We start from the raw sequence: 18,727 nt of genomic DNA on the forward strand, positions 1-18,727 counted from the left end.
CTGGTTGGGGTACAGATTTTGTATATTTCCTCGGCATCAAAAGGATGAAAGATTTGGTTTACAAGCTCTGTATCCCACTCTTTGGACCCCTCCTTCATAAGTTGATTGGCATATCTGCAAACAAATATGAAAACCTCTCCCAAGTGATTCCGAGCTACAATACTGGATTATGTTTCATCTATCTCTGGTTGCCTACCTTTGGTTCACCAATAGAATTATTTTAAGAAGCTCCATTTTTAGCCAGTAGTGGTGATGAGACCTTCCTGTGTATGTGATGCTTCCAAAGCATACAACAGGAAGATAGTGAACAAAAAAGGATGTCACTGATGCTAAAAAACTGGGCAACATTGGTTATCTGGCCACTATGTATATCTGTATTTGGTATATAATCCTTCCTTTCACACAACAATAGCAATTGTCCATATGACTATTGAAAAATAAGAAGAACATCGTAGCAAAATCTTGTTAGTGAAAAGGAACATGATATAAACACATATGACTTTTTGTGCATATGTATGTGAGAAACAAGTCAATTCTAGCTAGTGCATTTTTGGATACGTGAGAAGAAAGATGACATCTATACATGTGACTTAAGCTCAAATGGTTTGAGCACATGCATGCTATTTATGTAATAGTTTAACACAATTGTATGATACAATGCATGCCAAGGTAGAACAAAAAATATGTCAAAACAAGGTAGATCAAACTTTTATGGAGGCTAGAAACATAATAACATGAACCATTTTCTTATAGAGGAAAGGGAAGAGAAGGAGACGGAAGCGCGGCGGCATTGCAAGGAGCAAAAGGGCACGATGAGGAGTGGCGGCTAGGGTTTTCATCCGCTTTAGAGGCCACATCAGAGAGAAAGAGAGAGTGCACAGGCGATTAGGGTTCCCTCGCCTCCCGTCGGCGCCGCCACCGATCTACCTCGCTTATGTGGCCTTCAGGCTATGGAGGCGGGGTGGATCTCGGCCCCCGCCTCGAGAGGGCTCTGTTTTCCTGGTTTTAGGGTAAATGTTTGGTGGGACGACACTTAGATGGTGGTGGTGGTGTCTTCTCCAATAAAGTGTCCCCGGCTTCAGCCCCATCTCGGCGACGACGTCCGGAAGCTTGTGGGAGTGGTGTGGTTCTTGAGGACTTCTTCTAGTTGTGGAGATTCGTGGATCGTCAAGGAGCTTCATCGGCGGTTCTTCCTCCTTCGTCATCTCCGGGACGGATGTGGTCTTCTTGACCCGCTCGGCGACTTCTCGTTCGCATCCAACTAAGTCTGGAGGTTGAAGACGAAGTGTATCTCAAGGAGTCCATTGTAATTTTCATTTTTGTTGAGGTCCTTTGTACTATCTGGTGTTTCTTTTAATGCCAGGGTCCTTTTCGCAAAAAGGAAGAGGCCAAGCCTTCTCCTATCAAACCCTAAGCCACCATGCGAAATCCCAAAACTACCCCCAGCCAAATCCTGAAAAATATCCAACGGCCGAGGTCGCATGAAAAAATATCGAACGACTGAAATGATCTGGACCCAGAGATAGACGCCCACGATTGCATCGGCAAATCGATCGGGCGGACGATATGGTCCAAGCTCTGAGTGGCCCTAGTGCGTCGGCAAATCAATCAGACGGCAGATATGCTCTAAGCTTGGAAAACCCTAGTTTCTAGCATCTACATAACCATGGTATGGGTTGGAATTCCCAAGTGCGCCGCCGGCTAAATACGACGCCAACATGTTCCACAAAAATGGTATGGGTTGGAATTCAGATCGGCTAAATACGAAGGCCAACATGTTCCACAAAAATGTGGCTCAATCCGCAGCTTGCCCTCGATGTCAAGACCTGTATGAGGATGCTCTTCATCTCATCTCCACCTGCTCCTTTGCCACACAAGTTTGGTCCAGCTTGGGCCTGTCTGCTCCGACCTCCCTCACTGCTCTTCATCAACACCCACCGATTCTGGGCCTCAACCCCAGCATCTGGCCATCGGTGGCCTTGACCATAACTTGGAAGCTATGGGACTCAAGAAATGCTCTCGTCTTCAGGAACGATGATCACTCTCACAGAATAACGCTAAGAAATATTGTAGCTGACTTCTCTCTCTGGGTTTTCCGGTTCAAAAAACTGATGACGGCAACTCGGCTAGACAGTGGCTAAATTTTCTCTCCTCTGCAATCCCTTCTAGCTGAACTTGTAATAATAACTTGCGTGTATTCCTCTGATCTCTTTGAGTGGTAATATATTCAGGTGGGGAAGCTCTCCCCCCGGTGACCGTTCAAAAAAAAATAGCTGGGCTATGGGCTGTATTGTAATGATTCTTTCTAGGGACTGCTCCTGTTTTGTGACTAGATTGATAATGTAGCCAGTATGTCGCAATTTATTAGATTCATCTTTAAATGCTTAGTTCATGTACCTGCTGACACTGCTTACCTTTTTAGGTAACAAATCAGCGCTTGACTAAGAAGGATCCTGAGAGAGATGTGCGCCATTTTGAATTGGAAGACCCATCTTATGTATTTTCTTTGTTCAATGTGATGATGTTAGCTTGCAGTCATCTTGTTAACACATGAATAGATTGAAAGATGCTAATTTTGTCATGTTAGGCGGTCCGTTATCAAGTCGGTGATGCTTTAGAAATTCTACTAAGTCAGAATCCATCAGCTGTTAATGCTTTCATCAAACGTTGTAACTTGGATCCAGATTGCTACATATCGGTACGTGGCTTTGTTTTACCTTTGTGTTTTTCTCCGCCATTGACGCAACTTCCATTAGTATCTCAACACTTTTCCTTTCCACATTGGCTGTCTGCACATTGTTTGTTGCAAAACTAAATACAACTGCGCCTTGACCAGGCCGCTTTAGTAGTGAGCTATTCATCATGGTTTGAACAATACATCCTTTTTTTTTCCTTTCTCGAACCTATGATTCTTGGATTTAGGCATAAAAAGGGGGGAGGCTAGAGGAAGCTATGTTTTCTTATATCTTCTCAATCAACCATCTGGTTGCAGTTATAGAACTCGATGGCTGATTCTGCCTGATTCTATGGGAAGCTGATTCTGTGGGAAGTTTCCCAAAAGCTGATTCTGGAGAATCAAAAGCTAAAAAGAACTGGGCCATATAGGTGCGACAGTGGGTGGGAAAGCAAGTAACCACAGGAGAAGCACACACCCAATGCTTTTTTTTGGATTTGTGAAACGGAAAACCATCACTATAAAAAAAGAATTTGCAACAAACAGTACTGTAGCTAATTTATTGCGACATACACAAGTATAGTAACAAACAAACATACATCACTCTGCTACTACTGATCTCTACGAGGAGTTTAACATCTTCAGTTCAGGATGGTTTGCATGCTTGTCAAGTTGCCTGCGCAAGTCTTGCGCGAAGCTGCTGCTGTACTCTCCCGTTACACAGATTTCCTTGAGTCCATGTAGGTACCTTAGCCCGTCAATCCACAAGCACGACGATCCACCACAAGATCTGCAGCAGTTAATGTTGAGCGTCTCAACCGAGAAAAAAGTTGCCCGTCCAAAAGTTACCCTTGAGCGGATGCCGTGGCAGTCAAACCTGAGGTGCTCGACAGGTCTCCACTCAGAACCATCAGGTGTAGGCACATGACCAAATGTGAGAAGCTCCTCTACCGGCTGGACATGAGGGCGGTCAGAGCTTCGTAACATATCCCGGCTAAATAACATGCCTATGTCCTCTCCAGTTGATACCCTCCACTCATGTTGGAAACATACGGGATCGGGAAGCCTGGTCCATGTTTGCCTTATGCATGCAACACTGTTACGACTACTAGTGTACAGTACCTTAAGGCGCTTCAGGGTCTTGGGCAGCACGGAGATGCGGTCAAAACAAGCAAACTCATAGCTGCCGGCATTCTCCTGCAGCACCAGTAGTTGCAGTGACAAGGACTCGAGATGAGGGAGGTGACCGGAGATGGCATCGCACAACCCCTTCCAGTTTTTACTGTTGATGCCGGTCAACCCGAGCTTGCGCAGCTGGGTAAGATTCTCGAGCTCCTTGAGGAGTAGGAGACTGTCTTTCCCACCTGCAATATTCACAACACCGAGTGTATGCAACTCCGTCAGCTTCCCAATCCCCTCGGCGGCGGCACGAACAATCTCAACACCGTCACCATTTGCAGCAACACGAACGCGACGCCTGCGCTGTTTCTTCGACTCCCACCAGCTACTGCTGCTGCTGGATTCCACCAAAGCATGCACCCTATTCTTCAATGCTCCAGTAATTCTAGATGATGCTCGTTGGACCACACCTAATGCTGCTGCTGCTTTGACTCCTACAAAGGAGCTCCTTCCACTATGGATGTCTTCTTCTTGTGTTGTTGTTGTTGTTGGTGGTGGTGGTGGTGGTGGTGGTGGCATTGCTGCTGCTGCTCTTGTTGCTGCTTGTAGTCGTCTTGCTTTGGTGGTGCCAGCACGAATGTACTGAAGCTTGTGTAGCTTGGTGATGATAGCAGGTGGCAGCTCGACTATGGAGGTGTGCCTGGCATCCAAAGTCTCCAGCTGAGTCATGGCACCCAATGAATCAGGGAGACGAGTGACTTCCATGCATCCACGCAGGGACATGAACTTGAGGCGACGAAACTGCTTCACGATCTTCTCCAGAACATCATCTGTTACACTAGCAGTACCATCTGATGTCCTACTAGTACCCTCTAGATCAAGCACTCGAAGCACCTTCATCTTGTCCGAGACGAGGAATGGCACCCACTTCCCAAACACTGTCAAAGACCGTAGCCGTGACAAGTCCATGCTATTGAACACAATCTCATCCCTGTCCCAACAGCTGCTTATGGTGAGGTGTTGTCCCGTGAGTCGCGAGCTGGGGCTGCAACCCCCCTCTAGTGCAAACACAAGATTATCTTCCATTGGCCGTGACTTGATGTATTCACGGAAGAAGCCATTGACCATCCAGCTTTTTGTCGTTGATGATGTCCGCTGATCCAGATATAATATGCTCAATTTCATGAGTTCGGAGAAGAGCTTTTCTCCCTTCTCTGCAGCACCACCACCACCACAAGAGGAGTAACCCTCTGCAATCCACCGCCTGAGCAAACGCCTTTGCCTAATGCTTTGGTCCATAGGGAATACTGACATATAGAAGATACATGGCTTGAGTTCATCTGAGCAGGCATCAAAATAGGATTGCATCCAACAAAAGATACCCTTTAATCTAGGAAAGCTTAACGAGTTCTCCAATATTTCCATCAATTCAGCATTGAAAAGCTCCAAGGAACTAATTCTCTCTGAGTATGGGATGGCAATTTTTCCTGCAGCAACTATTACTTCTGGAAGCCCACCACACTTGGACATGATATGCTTTAAAATTGGTTCTACTACCTCAGGGAAAGATTGAGACAGTTTCTCGGCTTTGAGATTAATCTGCAGTTTGGATAGAATATGTCAGCTTAATCAGTGTGCAGGGAGGGAGGAGAGGAATATGCATGCACTCGAGTTGCCTACCTTCTTGAAGAGATTAAGGGCCAAATCATCTTTTAGACCTTTGACATTGAGAATTTCATCCTTTTTATTAGTACAATATGTGGCGATGCTTTCTTCACGTGTAATGACAACGGTTCTTCCTCTAACAGGCTGGGAAAACAAAGCTTTTTTTATCAAGTCCCAGTCATGCTTCGACTGCAGACCATCAATAACAACGAGACAATTGTTTTGACGGAGGATTTTACAGCACCCTTGAATTGGGTCTTTTCCTTCCATCATACTAATTAATGCAGTTTCCTTTGCCTCAAGATTATCCGGATAAAAATTCAAAAGCAATCTCCGGCATAAGTCCGTCAAATCGAAAGGATGGGGTACATCCACCCAGCTGTGCATTATGTAGTGTCCGCCTGTTATCACTTTGCCGTGGAAACTCTCTCTGACGATAGCTGATTTCCCAACACCAGCAATCCCCCACACACACAACAACTTCACGTCAGGACTACGGCGATAAAAAAAGTCCATCTCATCACTACGCCCAACAAAGTTATCAAGTTCAAATTCACCATCTTCCTTTCTGTTGTCTCCTCCATCTGAACATCCACAACGGTCAGAACCCTGCAAGTATGCATGCATGTACAGAGAGGATACATAATTAATTGGCTTCTCGTAGAATCACATAGAAGCATTAATTAATTATTATTGTAATTACACATAGTAGTATGATACGTGCATACCTTGATCATCAGATCTCTGAGGCTGAGCAGCTGATATTCTTTATGATATACACAATATGTGGCCACATTTTTACTTCTTGTAAGAACAACGATATAAGCTCTAGTAGACTCACATAACAGGTGTTTTTTAATCGAGTCCCATTCTGCGTTGGACTCCATCTCATCAATAAAGAGGAGGTGATCATTTTCAGTCAGAAACTTTAGACATTCTTTTGTTATAGCCTCGGGTTTCATCTGCATGAGCTCTACAAATGCATTACCTTGGTCATCTTTTGGCCTAGATTCCAAAAGTATGTCCATGGCCAAGGCATCAACCTGCGTATTTTGCTGACCGGCGAATCCGTGTGTATGGATATTCCAGTAGCTGTATTCAAATTTCACTCCATTGAGTACTCTCAACTTATTCAGGGTGTCGTTGGCCAATTGACTCATGAACTGGCTTCTGTCATCGAAATACAAATCCTGTTCTAACAATGAGATAACACCACCATGTCTTCTTAATCGCCAAATTAATTCGCCCAAGCCATGTCGATGCCAACAGTCCTGCAGCAATGAAATAGTTTTATTAAACTGATGCAAATTGATCGCCTATTTAATTAACGTGTCATTAAATATCCTAATTAATAAGGGCGAGATGGTGGAATAAATTAAATAACCCTTTGTTGTAAACTAAAAGCAAACCTAGCACATAGTCGAGCCCAAAACAGTTTTTTAAACAAAGCTATTGCCAAACCACTAAACTAGTACTTGTATATATACTTGCTTAACCAATTACTACCTCCTTTTCGGTTTGTAAGGCTCACACATATCCCTAGATTGATAAATTGACCAACGTATTATTTTTTGCGAATCACCGGGGGAGGAGTCCCTCCATCTAAATATATTGCTCAAAGTGGCCACAATGCCAGGAGAGTGATCCAGTTTATAAGGAAAACCGGATCCAAAACATTAACAAATTGACCCCGTTTATGAGGAAAACCGAGCCGAAAACCAGACAAGTAATGAGTGTTACAAGAAAAGGAGAGGAACAGGACGCCCAACATAAGGCAAGACCTAACTAGCATACTAACAGGACCAGGTAGACGAGGGGTGCATCGAGGGATCACACTACCAAGACTCTACAAACAGTCTAACGCACCGCACCGGCATGCGTATAAAACCCCACAGCACAACGGAGGAGCATCCACAATCCACGAGTGCCAAAGCTTAACACGAACCTTGACTGAGCGCTCCGCCACGGAAGTTCAAGACGATTAGCAAGTCGGGGAGGCGTCATTGCATCGTCATTAAGCAAAGATGAACCAAGACGAGTGTGACGCCCCCGATTTAATCGTACACTAATCATACACACAAACGTGTACGATCAAGATCAGAGACTCATGGGAAGATATCACAACACAACTCTACAAATAAAATAAGTCATACAAGCATCATATTACAAGCCAGGGTCCTCGAGGGCTCGAATACAAGAGCTCGATCATAGACGAGTCAGCGGAAGCAACAATATCTGAGTACAGACATAAGTTAAACAAGTTTGCCTTAAGAAGGCTAGCACAAACTGGGATACAGATCGAAAGAGGCGCAGGCCTCCTGCCTGGGATCCTCCTAACTACTCCTGGTCATCGTCAGCGGGCATCACGTAGTAGTAGGCACCTCCGGTGTAGTAGGAGTCGTCGTCGACGGTGGCGTCTGGATCCTGGGCTCCAACATCTGGTTGCGACAACCAGGAAGAAGGAAAGGGGGAAAGGAGGGAGAAAGCAACCGTGAGTACTCATCCAAAGTACTCGCAAGCAAGGAGCCACACTACATATGTATGCATTGGTATCAACTGGAATAAGGCTATCATAGGTGGACTGAACTGCAGAATGTCGGAATAAGAGGGGGATATCTAGTCCTTTCAATGACTATGCTTCTGGCAGCCTCCGTCTTGCAGCATGTAGAAGAGAGTAGACTGAAGTCCTCCAAGTAGCATCGCATAGCATAACCCTAACCGATGATCCTCCCCTCGTCGCCCTGTGAGAGAGCGATCACCGGTTGTATCTGGCACTTGGAAGGGTGTGTTTTATTAAGTATCCGGTTCTAGTTGTCATAAGGTCAAGGTACAACTCCAAATCGTCCTGTTACCGAAGATCACGGCTATTCGAATAGATTAACTTCCCTGCAGGGGTGCACCACATACCCCAACACGCTCGATCCCATTTGGCCGGACACACTTTCCTGGGTCATGCCCGGCCTCGGAAGATCAACACGTCGCAGCCCCACCTAGACCAACAGAGAGGTCAGCACGCCGGTCTAAACCTAAGCGCCCAGGGGTCTGGGCCCATCGCCCTTAGCACACCTGCACATTGCAAACGCGGCCGAAAGCAGACCTAGCCTAGTGGCCTTCCAGTCCAATCCGGCGCGCGCCACTCAGTCGCTGACGTCACGAAGGCTTCGGCTGATACCACGACGCCGGGATACCCATAACTACTCCCGCGTAGATGGTTAGTGCGTATAGACCAAATGGCCAGACTCAGATCAAATACCCAGATCTCGTTAAGCGTGTTAAGTATCCGCGAACGCCGACCAGGGCCAGGCCCACCTCTCTCCTAGGTGGTCGGAACCTGCCCTGCCGCTCCGCCTCAAAACTCCACTCGCGGGTGCTCCTCAAGCCGACCCGTCTTTAGTCACCACATGTATCATGTATAAAGTATATAGTATATACCCGTGATCAACTCCCGAGTGATCACGGCCTGATAGTATAGCATGACAGACGGACAAGGATGTAGGGCCACTAATGATAAACTAGCATCCTATACTAAGCAATAGGATTGCAGGTAAAGGTAACAACAGTAGTAGCAAGGACAGGCTATGCATCAGTATAGGATTAACGGGAAGCAGTAACATGCTACGCTACTCTAATGCAAGCAGTATAGAGAAGAGTAGGCGATATCTGGTGATCAAAGGGGGGGCTTGCCTGGTTGCTCTGGCAAGAGAGAGGGGTCGTCAACTCCGTAGTCGTACTGGGTAGCAGCGGCGTCGGTCTCGGTGTCTAGCGAGAGAAGAGGGGGGAGAAACAATAAATATTTAATCAAACAGATGCATAGCGATGCATGACAAGACAAGTAGCGGTGCTAGGGGTGCCCTATCGCGGTATGAGGAGATACCGGTGAAGGGGGGAAACATCCGGGAAGTATCCCCGGTGTTTCGCGTTTTCGGACAGATGAACCGGAGGGGGGAAGTTGCGTGTTTGCTATGCTAGGGATGCGCGGCGGACGAACGGGTTGCGTATCCGAATTCGTCTCGTCGTTCTGAGCAACTTTCATGTACAAAGTTTTTCCATCCGAGCTACGGTTTATTTTATATTAATTTTAAAAGATTTAAATCATTTTTAGGATTTATTTATTTAATTTAATCAACACTATCCAGAATAGTGTCTGCTGACGCATCATGACGTCAGCATGACGTCAGTAGTTGGCTTGGTCAACCTGACAGGTGGGTCCCGTTCGTCATACTCTGTTTTAATTAACTAACAGTTAATTAGGTTAATTAGTGATTAGGTTAATCTAATTATAATTAATTAACTTAATTAATTCCTTAATTAATTATTATTATTATTATATTTTTTAAATTCTTTTCTTCTTCTTTTTTTTAATTAAAACGTTCTGGGGCGTGGGCCCCACTTGTCATAGGGCCAAGGCCCTTAACGGGCATACGGGCAGGTTGGTGCGGGCGAAGCCGCACCCCTGCCCGATAGCGAGGCGAGGCCGGTTCGGGGCCGGAGCGGGCGCGACCAGCGTGGGCCATAGCCGGCGGCGACGGCCGCGGTAGGTGGGGGCAGCAGCGCCGGCGGCCACCGCAACGGAGAGGAGTCCTGGGACGGAGCGCGCGAGAGCGGGCACCGGCGAGCGTGGCCGCGGCCAACGGGGACAGAGGTGGGGCGCGTGTGCCGGTGCGCCAGCGAGTGCCTCCGGCGGCGGTTCGGCGGACGAGCAGCAGAAGTGGGGCGGGGCGCGGGCGTGCGGTCGTGGGCGCGGGCAGTGGGCAGTGGCGGGACTGCGGCTGTGGCCGCGCGGGCGCCGGCGAGGCGTGGGCGTGCCGGAGCGCGGACGACGCGGTGAGCGAGCGAGGGGGAGAGAGAGGAGGGTCGCGGAGGCCGTAGCCTCACCGGAGACGTAGGGTCTAGGGCAGCGGTTGTCGGGGGGGAAGGACGGAGACGACTTGCGACGGGGAAGCAGGCCGGTGGGGGAGCTCCTGGCGCCGGCGCGGTCCAGGCGGCGACGGGCACGCAGGGGGAGAGGGGCGAGGGGAAGACGAGGATGAAGCGGTCCGGCGGGGGGGGAGGGTCGAGGCGGAGGGCGACGGTGGCAGCTCCGACGTAGTGGCCGCGGGGGTCGGCGGCGGCGTCAACGGGATCCCGATCCAGATCGGATCGGGAGGGAGTGGACCGAGCGGGGGGGAGAGTGGGGGATATGGGCTAGGGTTCGGTGGGAGTGGGGGGTTAAGCAGGGGTGGGGTGGGCCGGTCGGGTAGCCTGGTTCGGCGGCCAGTTGGGCCGTTCGGCCCAGTTGGCCAAGGGGGTTTCCTCTTTCTTTTGTTTTTTTGTTTTACCTTTTATTCATTTCTCTTTTATTTTAGTTGCACTATATTTTTGGTTTAGTAAAATATGAAAACAGCTCCAAAAATAGTGTGTCAAATTAATCCACTGTTCTAAGAAGTTTTACCTCAGAATAAAAATAGTTTAGTATTTGGTAAAATATATTAGGAGTATAACTAATTGTTTTGATGTTGTTTTAATCACTTAAGGGTATTTAAATATTTTATAAAGATGTTGTTACTCCACCAATAATATCCATGATTTATTTGTCACATTAAGAACATTTTAGTTTTGACTTTTGAAAACTTTAATTGTTTGACTTGATTTTAAATTTGAATTCGAACCGTTTTTGAACCATCACGAGATTAATAACAGTAACCGAGGTGACGTGGCATCATTAGCGTGGAATTACTTGTAGCATGATTACCCGGGCGTCACAACGAGACCAAGAGCCTGAGGCTCGCCTCAACAGAGCATGGGGCATGAGCATGCATAGAGCACGCCAGAGACCACATGTAGGACAACAAGAGAAACACCTGAAGAAGAACACACCACCCTCGGTCCTGAGCAGGCCGCACCACCATGACCAACCCATGGAGCGTGCAAACGAGATCCAAAGTTCTTCCAGGCGACGCCCCAAAGAGGGAAGCGAACGATGCGACGCCGTCGCCCGACCTGACTGGGTCTTAGGCTTTCGCCCGAAGAACTGGATCCAAGGGTGCGTGAAGGGTGGACTCCACGGCGCGCCTCCAAGAAGGTGAAACGACGCCCACAGACACCGACGCCATCGGCCGGCAAGAGCGCGGCAAGCTTTTTCGCCCGGAGCAACACCCACACCCACACCCCCACGCATAGCACCTCCGCTGACCCGCACACCTCCCACGAACCATCGCGCCATGACCAAGCAGAAGCCATCACAATCCTCGCCGCCGGCTAGACGCCAACGAGCCGAACACGGCCGAAACAAGCCAGATCCAGCAACCCACTGTTGCTGCAACGCCACAGAAGAGCCCCGGGCAAGGAGGGAGGGCCACCACCTCACCCCAACTCACCGGACGAGCTACCAGATCGGCAGCCGACCGGCCGAAGCCCCAGCCTGAACCACCACGGCACCTAGCCGGAGAAGACGCTGCAGGAGGCCTCCAAGACGCGCAACAGAGGAGCCGAGCCTCCCTCCACCGTCCGCGCCAGCCGCCGCCCGCGGATCCCAGATCGGATCGGGACCGAACAGGCCCGACGACCGCGACCTCGCGCACCGCGACGGTGCGCCCACCACCGCGACCAGACGCCGCGCCGCACGCCGAAGACCGCCTCCACCGCGAGCAAGGACGCTGCCCCGGAGCCGAACGCTGGATAGCCGCCACCCACACGCGAGATCCCCTCCTCCCGAGTGAGCAACAGCCAGAGAGCACCCCGCCGCCGACGGCTCCGCGCAGGCTTTGCCTGCCGGAGGCCACCAGCGACGGCGAGGAGGAGAGGGGATGGTGAGGGGAGGCTGCGGGAGAGCGGGGGTCGCCGCCCGTGTCGCCCCGGGGAGGGAGCGGCGCGGGGGCTCAGGGATCTTTTTTTCGCGTATCTGAGAGTGGGTGACCAACGTATTATGAGTGATATATTAAAAAATTATCATTGGAAACTTCAAATGCTATATATCACAGATGCTTTCAGATTTTTTCCCCCCTTCCATTGATAATCGAGCTTTAGCGTAGGGAAGATTAGAGTACGCGCTGGACCTCCGGCCTTTTGTGCATGATAACGTTAACCTGGAGTTATATTGATGTTTATGTAGTAGGAGTAGGAGTAGTACCAATATCTACCTCAATCACTAGGGGGGGGGGATGTAATGTAAGCACCGCTTAAGTAATGCATCCTCTTTTTATCAAGGCTGCGGGGCCATGGGCTCTACAGGCCATAACGTATCTCCGCCTATGCTGGAAATCTACTAACATCATTTCCTATTGCAGCCCTACCATGCAATGAGTATGTGACTTACAGGCGCGTAGTTTTCTGGCAATTGTTATAAGAAAGACTGCCTTCTGTACAACCATGAAAACTAAAGGGTATTCTGAGGCCTACTTTTAAGTATATTCTTAAAACTTTGAACAAACTTGAAAGTTTGAGCAAATGTTGGTCGGACCACAGTGCCATTTTTTCTCAGATATATTTGCGGTCTAGTAGCCAACAAGTAGATACAGTTTTATATTGTTAATAGTATATCATGTCGTTCCTTCAGCACCAAGTGTCTAAATATATAAGCTAATAATACATATTTAATAATTATTATGGGTGGCATATTAAATCCTAGGTCACAAGTAATGCTCAATCTATAACTAGGTACCAGCTCTTGGATTAAAATGAACATTTGGAATAGGGCGACCTGATATCTTAAAGTTCCTCTCATAGAGTAGACATATGTTTTCCATGATTAAATACTAAATTCTAAAAAAACATCTTAATTAACTGGATAAAAGCTGGGGAAAGTAATGATGTAAGTTGGTATGCAAATACATTGAACAGTGAAAGTGGAAAGTAATAAAAAATAATGTACTAATATTTTCTCAGTGTCTATCGAACTAAAGTTGTTATTAGCTAGATTCTTCCTCAAATTAAGATTATGATTCTGTATCACAAAATTAACTGCACGTTAGTAGAGCAATCATATAGCTAGTGGTGACTAATTGCTCTACATAACCAATAAAAAATTACACATAAATTGTGTATTGCAGTTTATATGTACCTTTGGGAAAAAGGCATAAAGACCTCCGTCATGAGACAAGTGTATAAGTTGGGAAACTTGGTAGGGGACCCGCGTGCAGACAATTGCAATTTTCAAATGCTTGGTGGAGACAACAATCCGGCTGCCCTTTTTGCCGTCCGGGAGACACTTTCTGATGGCATTCCAGTCTGCAACACTGGATAACTCTTCCTCTAGGACGATGAGATACCTGTGCTTATTGACTTGCAGCATGAGCTCGGATATGTCCTCATGGTGGTGGTGATGGTGAGATGTACTAAACTGAGTCAACAAGTCGTTGAGAAACTTTACCGGGTTGAAAGGATGATGTGTACTCAACTTTACCCAGGCACGGTTCTTGAATTCTTGGTAGATTTCTGGGTCATCATACGCCTTCTTCAGAATACTCATGCACCCATGTTCCCCAACAACATCAACTTGAGGACTTGGCCAAAGTGAGAGAGGTGTGATTCTGGACCATGGTTCAGCCGAACCTATGGTCGACACCGTACGATTCAACATCCTGCTACATGTGGATCCGCGTCATGCATTGTTTAACATGCAAACAGCTCCCATCATGCATTTTTTAATCAATCATACACGGATCCTTATGAAAAGTGTTCAGAGATCAATGGTGTCGAGCGTAGGTTCGGCTGAACCATGGTTCCGTATAACATTTTCGCCAAAGTGAGATCACTTGGAGCTCACTGCCTTGGCAATCAATCAACCTTTTCAGATCGTCGGTGATGTGATCGCCAAACTTTCCCATGGTCTTCCACACCTCCATTAGGTCTTGGAATGTTGCCGCTGCTGCCAATGTATAGGGGGTGGTGGCCTCCAGCTTGGAGCCAGGGGCGTCATCGAAGTTGCTGAGGAGGTTGTAGCGGGTGCATCTTTGGCTTACATCCACCACCCTGGCTTTGAGCTCCTGTATATTGGCTATTGCCTCATCCAAGGGAAGTAGCCGTAGCATGGGGAAATAATGCCGGCCCAGGCGCCAGCTCCATATACAAGCACACGGCTTGGTTGCGCTGAGGCTGATGATGAGCTCGGCGCAGTCCTCCACGTCGAAGGCAAGCTCACGGAGCTGCCTCACCCATGTCCGCACCACTTCATTCTTGGCACGCTCTATGTTCGCCTCCTTGAGGAACGACCGCATCATTTGGAACTCGCCCGTGATGAACACCAGGTCTTGCTGAACTTGCACCTTGAGCCTCAGCTCTTCCGCGATGGCCGTCCTCATAGCGACCAGCGTCCCCTCCACCGCCGTCTTGGCTAGCCCAATCGCGAACCTCTCCGCCATTGCTCTCTTCTTGCTTGCTTGTGTGTGTGTGTGTGTGTGTGTGTGTGTGTGTTTAGTGGTTGATGCTCATAATGCTTAGCCTCGGTTTGTGAAGCGGATGGACAAGGAATTATAAAGCGGTTGATGGGGAGCCAGGTTTAGGTAAGCATCGTATGTAGTCAGACAACCCTTACAAATGCAAGCTGGTTGGATAGAAGGAGTTGAACCTAGAGTAAGATTACTTAGGGGTTACCCCCCCCCCCCCCCCCCCCCCCCTCCTTTTTTTTTATAAGAGTAAGAGGTGGCACCACAGCATGCGCACCATGTCTCTTTGTACATAACTATCACATTCTATTAATTCAAGCAGGACCTTTGCCAGCTGCTTGATTAGACAAACGAGTCAGTCCTAACAGACTAATACAGCATATATTTGGCTGCCCACGATTAGCCCACTAATCGCCTACCTACCGTGTGGCTATTACACCCTTTGTTTAAGCCTGCTCTTTGCAAGCGGTCTCAGGAAATTAAGCAAAAGTTGAGGCAAGATGTCCGAAAAAGGCTTTCGCGCCATTTTATATATAAAGCAAAGATCCACGGCAACCTGATACAGACGCACGCCACCATACCACACGCACACACCCAAAGCAAGATACATAAGCGCTGATCGCAGCAACAACATCCCTAGCCCTACAAGAGCAACCAGGGTCTCAACGGGACCACGCCACCACAAAGAGACGAAGCCGCATATGACGAACAGTGGGCCTCAAGGCGGCGCCTTCAGGAAGGATATGACACCAAAGCGCCACCATCGCCCGATCCGAGGATCAGAGTTTTCCGCGACGACACCTTCAAGAAGGGAACGAGTTTCGTCGTCGCCGGTCCGCCCAAAGATAAAGCAAGTTTTCACCCCGGCCAACACTCACCGCCATCAAACGCCACACCCCAGCAACCACGCCGCACACACGGCCATGGCCTCCGGGTAGCACCAAGCAATGAGCTCTGCCCATGAGCATCGTGCTACCACCACCAAGGTCGCCGCCTTAGCATCCAAGACCTTGACACCACCTCACTCGAGATTCGCCACTGCCCCAACCAAAAAGACGAGCGGAAAGGTCCCGCCTTTCACACCCCTGGGCAGCCCCCAGCGCCGAGACCCAATATGCCGGCCAAAACTGGCCTCCATCGACCTGTCCTGTTGCATCGGGCGCGAGACAAGCTCGGTCCAGCGGCATTGTGTGCGAGATGAGGTCGGTCCTGCTGCACCGTGCGTGAGATGAGTTCGGTCCTGCTACACCATGCGCGAGACAAGATCGGTCCTGCCACACCGGTCGCGAGACGAGCAATGGACCGCGGTTGGGAGAAGGACAGCCCTTCGATGAAAGTAGCGGCCGAACGACGAGGAGAGGAATCAAAGGCCGACACAGGCCGCCTGCGAGCGAGCAGACGCCGAAACAAGCCAATCGCCGCCGCAACCAACCTGCCACCTCATGAGCCGCCCACCAACAGGCCGACGCCGGAGAAGACCAGCCGCCGCTGTGGAACGGCCTGAGCCACCGCCGTGAGCCACCACCACGCCGTGGCAGCCCACATCCACACCAGGACCCCGAAGGCCAACATCGAGCCGCCCGTCGGCGGCCATGGGCCAGATCCGAGCCGATCTGGCCGGCAACCACCGCTGCTAGCGTGCCACCGTGGTCTACGATCATGGCCACGACCCTACCAGTCCGCAGCTCACCCTCGCGTCGCCCGACGCCCACACGCCCGCCAGACCAGAATGGCGCTGGACGGGTGATGTAGGGTAGAACCCTATGTGGCCGATCTTTCACGAAAGGAGCGGATCCCACGAAGAACACGAAGAACACGAGGGGAAAACGAGGGGAATCACAAGGGGAAACACGAGAGAAGCACTAAAACCAACAAGAATGATCACACATGCGCTAGATCCATGAACACAAAGGGAGATACAAGATCCACGATCAACAACGGACGACACAAGAGGTAACGGTCTTCTCCGTGAGGAGGTCTTGATGGGGCCGCCCAAGAGGGGGTCTTGATGATCTTCTCCGCAAGGAGGTCTTGAATCCAAAGGGATCTTCTCCGAAGAGGGGCCGCGGTCTCTCTCGTGGAGTAGATCCGATGTGGATGAGCAATGCTCTATCTCTAAATATGAGCTAAACCAATGCTAACCCTCAAATGGTGGAGGTGGAGGAGTATATATAGTCTAGGGCCACGAAGGGGTAAGTGAGGGCGAAGGGATACATGGGCTCGGCCCGATACATTGTGCACAGACAGGCATCGGACGTCCGACGAGTACCGGACGTCTGGTGGCTCGCGAGGGTCCGGTCGTCCGGTACTTGTCGGACGTCCAGCGTTTTGGCTCGGGAAAGCCATCGTCGGATTTCCGGACGGGGCCGGCCGTCCGGGCGCTGGAGGATGTCGGACGTCCGGTCAGCGTCGGTCGTCCGACCGCCGTAGGTCTCACTGGCTGGGACTTGGGCTGGCTAGTGAAGTCTCTAGGCGTCGGACGTCCGGTCCAGACCGGTCGTCCGGTGGCTGTAGATTTCTGGCAGCTTCTTCTCTTGGTCCTTGTACTTGGCGTCCTCACTAGCTCGACCGTTGTATGTGGTGGCTCCGTGGCTTTCCTCTAAGTACCTGATCATGCATAGCACACACGTTGGAGGTAGTAGCCATGTCTCACATGTACAAAGTAGAAAGTTTGGAGAGGAGCGAGTTCACCTTGTGTCCAATGGCGCATGTTCGAGGTCTCGTTATATGTCCTCTTGGGGCTTGGAGAGTAGTCAGAGTGTACATGGGGATGAACGTGGGATGCTCCGCATCATCTCCCCCCCCCTTGGGGAAGATCCGACCTCGGACCGTGATCCTCATCACCATGGAAACGATTGTCGTGGACGGACTTGTAGTTGGACGGAGTTGAAGGCATGGCGCAATCCAAGTACTCCAAGGTGTCTCCGGTATGTGGTGCATGCAAAATGAGCAAACACGAAGTACACTTGGAAATACATTGGTTAGCACGCTGTAACACCCTCGATGCGACTATAGCTCCCACGTGTCGAGGCACGACTTAGAGACATAATCGCATTGAAGGCATCTGTCGCAAGTTAGGCAATCTTCACAACATCCCATGTAATGTGAATAATAAAGGGGAGAACATAGTTGGCTTACACTCGCCACGTCACATCAGAGTACATAAATAACATACATCATCCAAACACTCATGGCCCGACTACGGCGCCAAAATAGAAGAAAAAACCCAACATGCGACACAGTCCCAATCACCCCCAACTGGGCACCACTACTGATTGTCGGGAAAGGAAACATAATAACGCTGAGAGTCCTCGTCGAACTCCCACTTGAGCTCGTACTCGTCACCTGGAGCGGAATCACCTGGACCTGCATCTGGAGTTATAGTATCTGTGAGCCACAGGGACTCAGCAATCTCGCACCCTCGCGATCAAGACTATTTAAGCTTATAGGAAGGGTAAGGCAAATATATGTGGAGCTGCAGCAAGCGACTAGCATATATGGTGGCTATCTTATTCGCAAAAGAGAGCGAGAAGAGGAGGCAAAGCACGAGCGAGAAACTAGAGGAACAACCTGCGCAAGCATAACTCCAACACCGTGTCCACTTCCCGGACTCCGCCGAGAAGAGGCCATCACGGTAACACACTCAGTTGACTCATTTTAAATAGTTAAGGTTCAAGTTATCTACAACCGGACATTAACAAATTCCCATCTGCCCATAACCGCGGGCACAGCTTTCGAAAGTTCAATCCCTGCAGGGGAGTCCCAACTTAGCCCATGATAAGCTCTCACGGTCATCGAAGGAATAGACCTCCTTCCAAGACGTTCCGATCAGGCTCGGTATCTCGGTAACTCAAGACACTTCGACAGGTTAAAACAAGACCAGCAACACCGCCCGAATGTGCCGACA

At 49.5% G+C, this 18,727-nt stretch overlaps 1 protein-coding gene across 1 annotated transcript; it reads right to left on the reverse strand.

Annotated features, from left to right (window-relative positions):
* Positions 1 to 3,206: 3,206 nt before the first annotated feature.
* LOC125547904 lies at positions 3,207 to 6,823 on the reverse strand. Its single transcript, XM_048711641.1, has 3 exons — positions 6,187 to 6,823; positions 5,474 to 6,067; positions 3,207 to 5,392 (listed from the first exon to the last, which is right to left on the reverse strand). The coding sequence occupies exons 1-3, from the start codon at positions 6,616 to 6,618 to the stop codon at positions 3,296 to 3,298; spliced, it is 3,123 nt and encodes a 1,040-aa protein (XP_048567598.1). The 5' UTR covers positions 6,619 to 6,823; the 3' UTR covers positions 3,207 to 3,295.
* Positions 6,824 to 18,727: the final 11,904 nt, after the last annotated feature.

This window comes from Triticum urartu, chromosome 3 (assembly GCF_003073215.2).
Source record: "Triticum urartu cultivar G1812 chromosome 3, Tu2.1, whole genome shotgun sequence".
Taxonomy (NCBI): Eukaryota; Viridiplantae; Streptophyta; class Magnoliopsida; order Poales; family Poaceae; genus Triticum; species Triticum urartu.

Excerpts from the sequence above, each read along its gene's own strand:
- LOC125547904 (XM_048711641.1), bottom strand. The coding sequence starts at position 6,618 with ATGAGTCAATTGGCCAACGACACCCTGAATAAGTTGAGAGTACTCAAT. Across the intron at positions 6,068-6,186 it reads TCAGAGATCTGATGATCAAG|GGTTCTGACCGTTGTGGATG; the intron begins GTATGCACGTAT and ends GCATACTTGCAG. Across the intron at positions 5,393-5,473 it reads CCCTTAATCTCTTCAAGAAG|ATTAATCTCAAAGCCGAGAA; the intron begins GTAGGCAACTCG and ends TCCAAACTGCAG.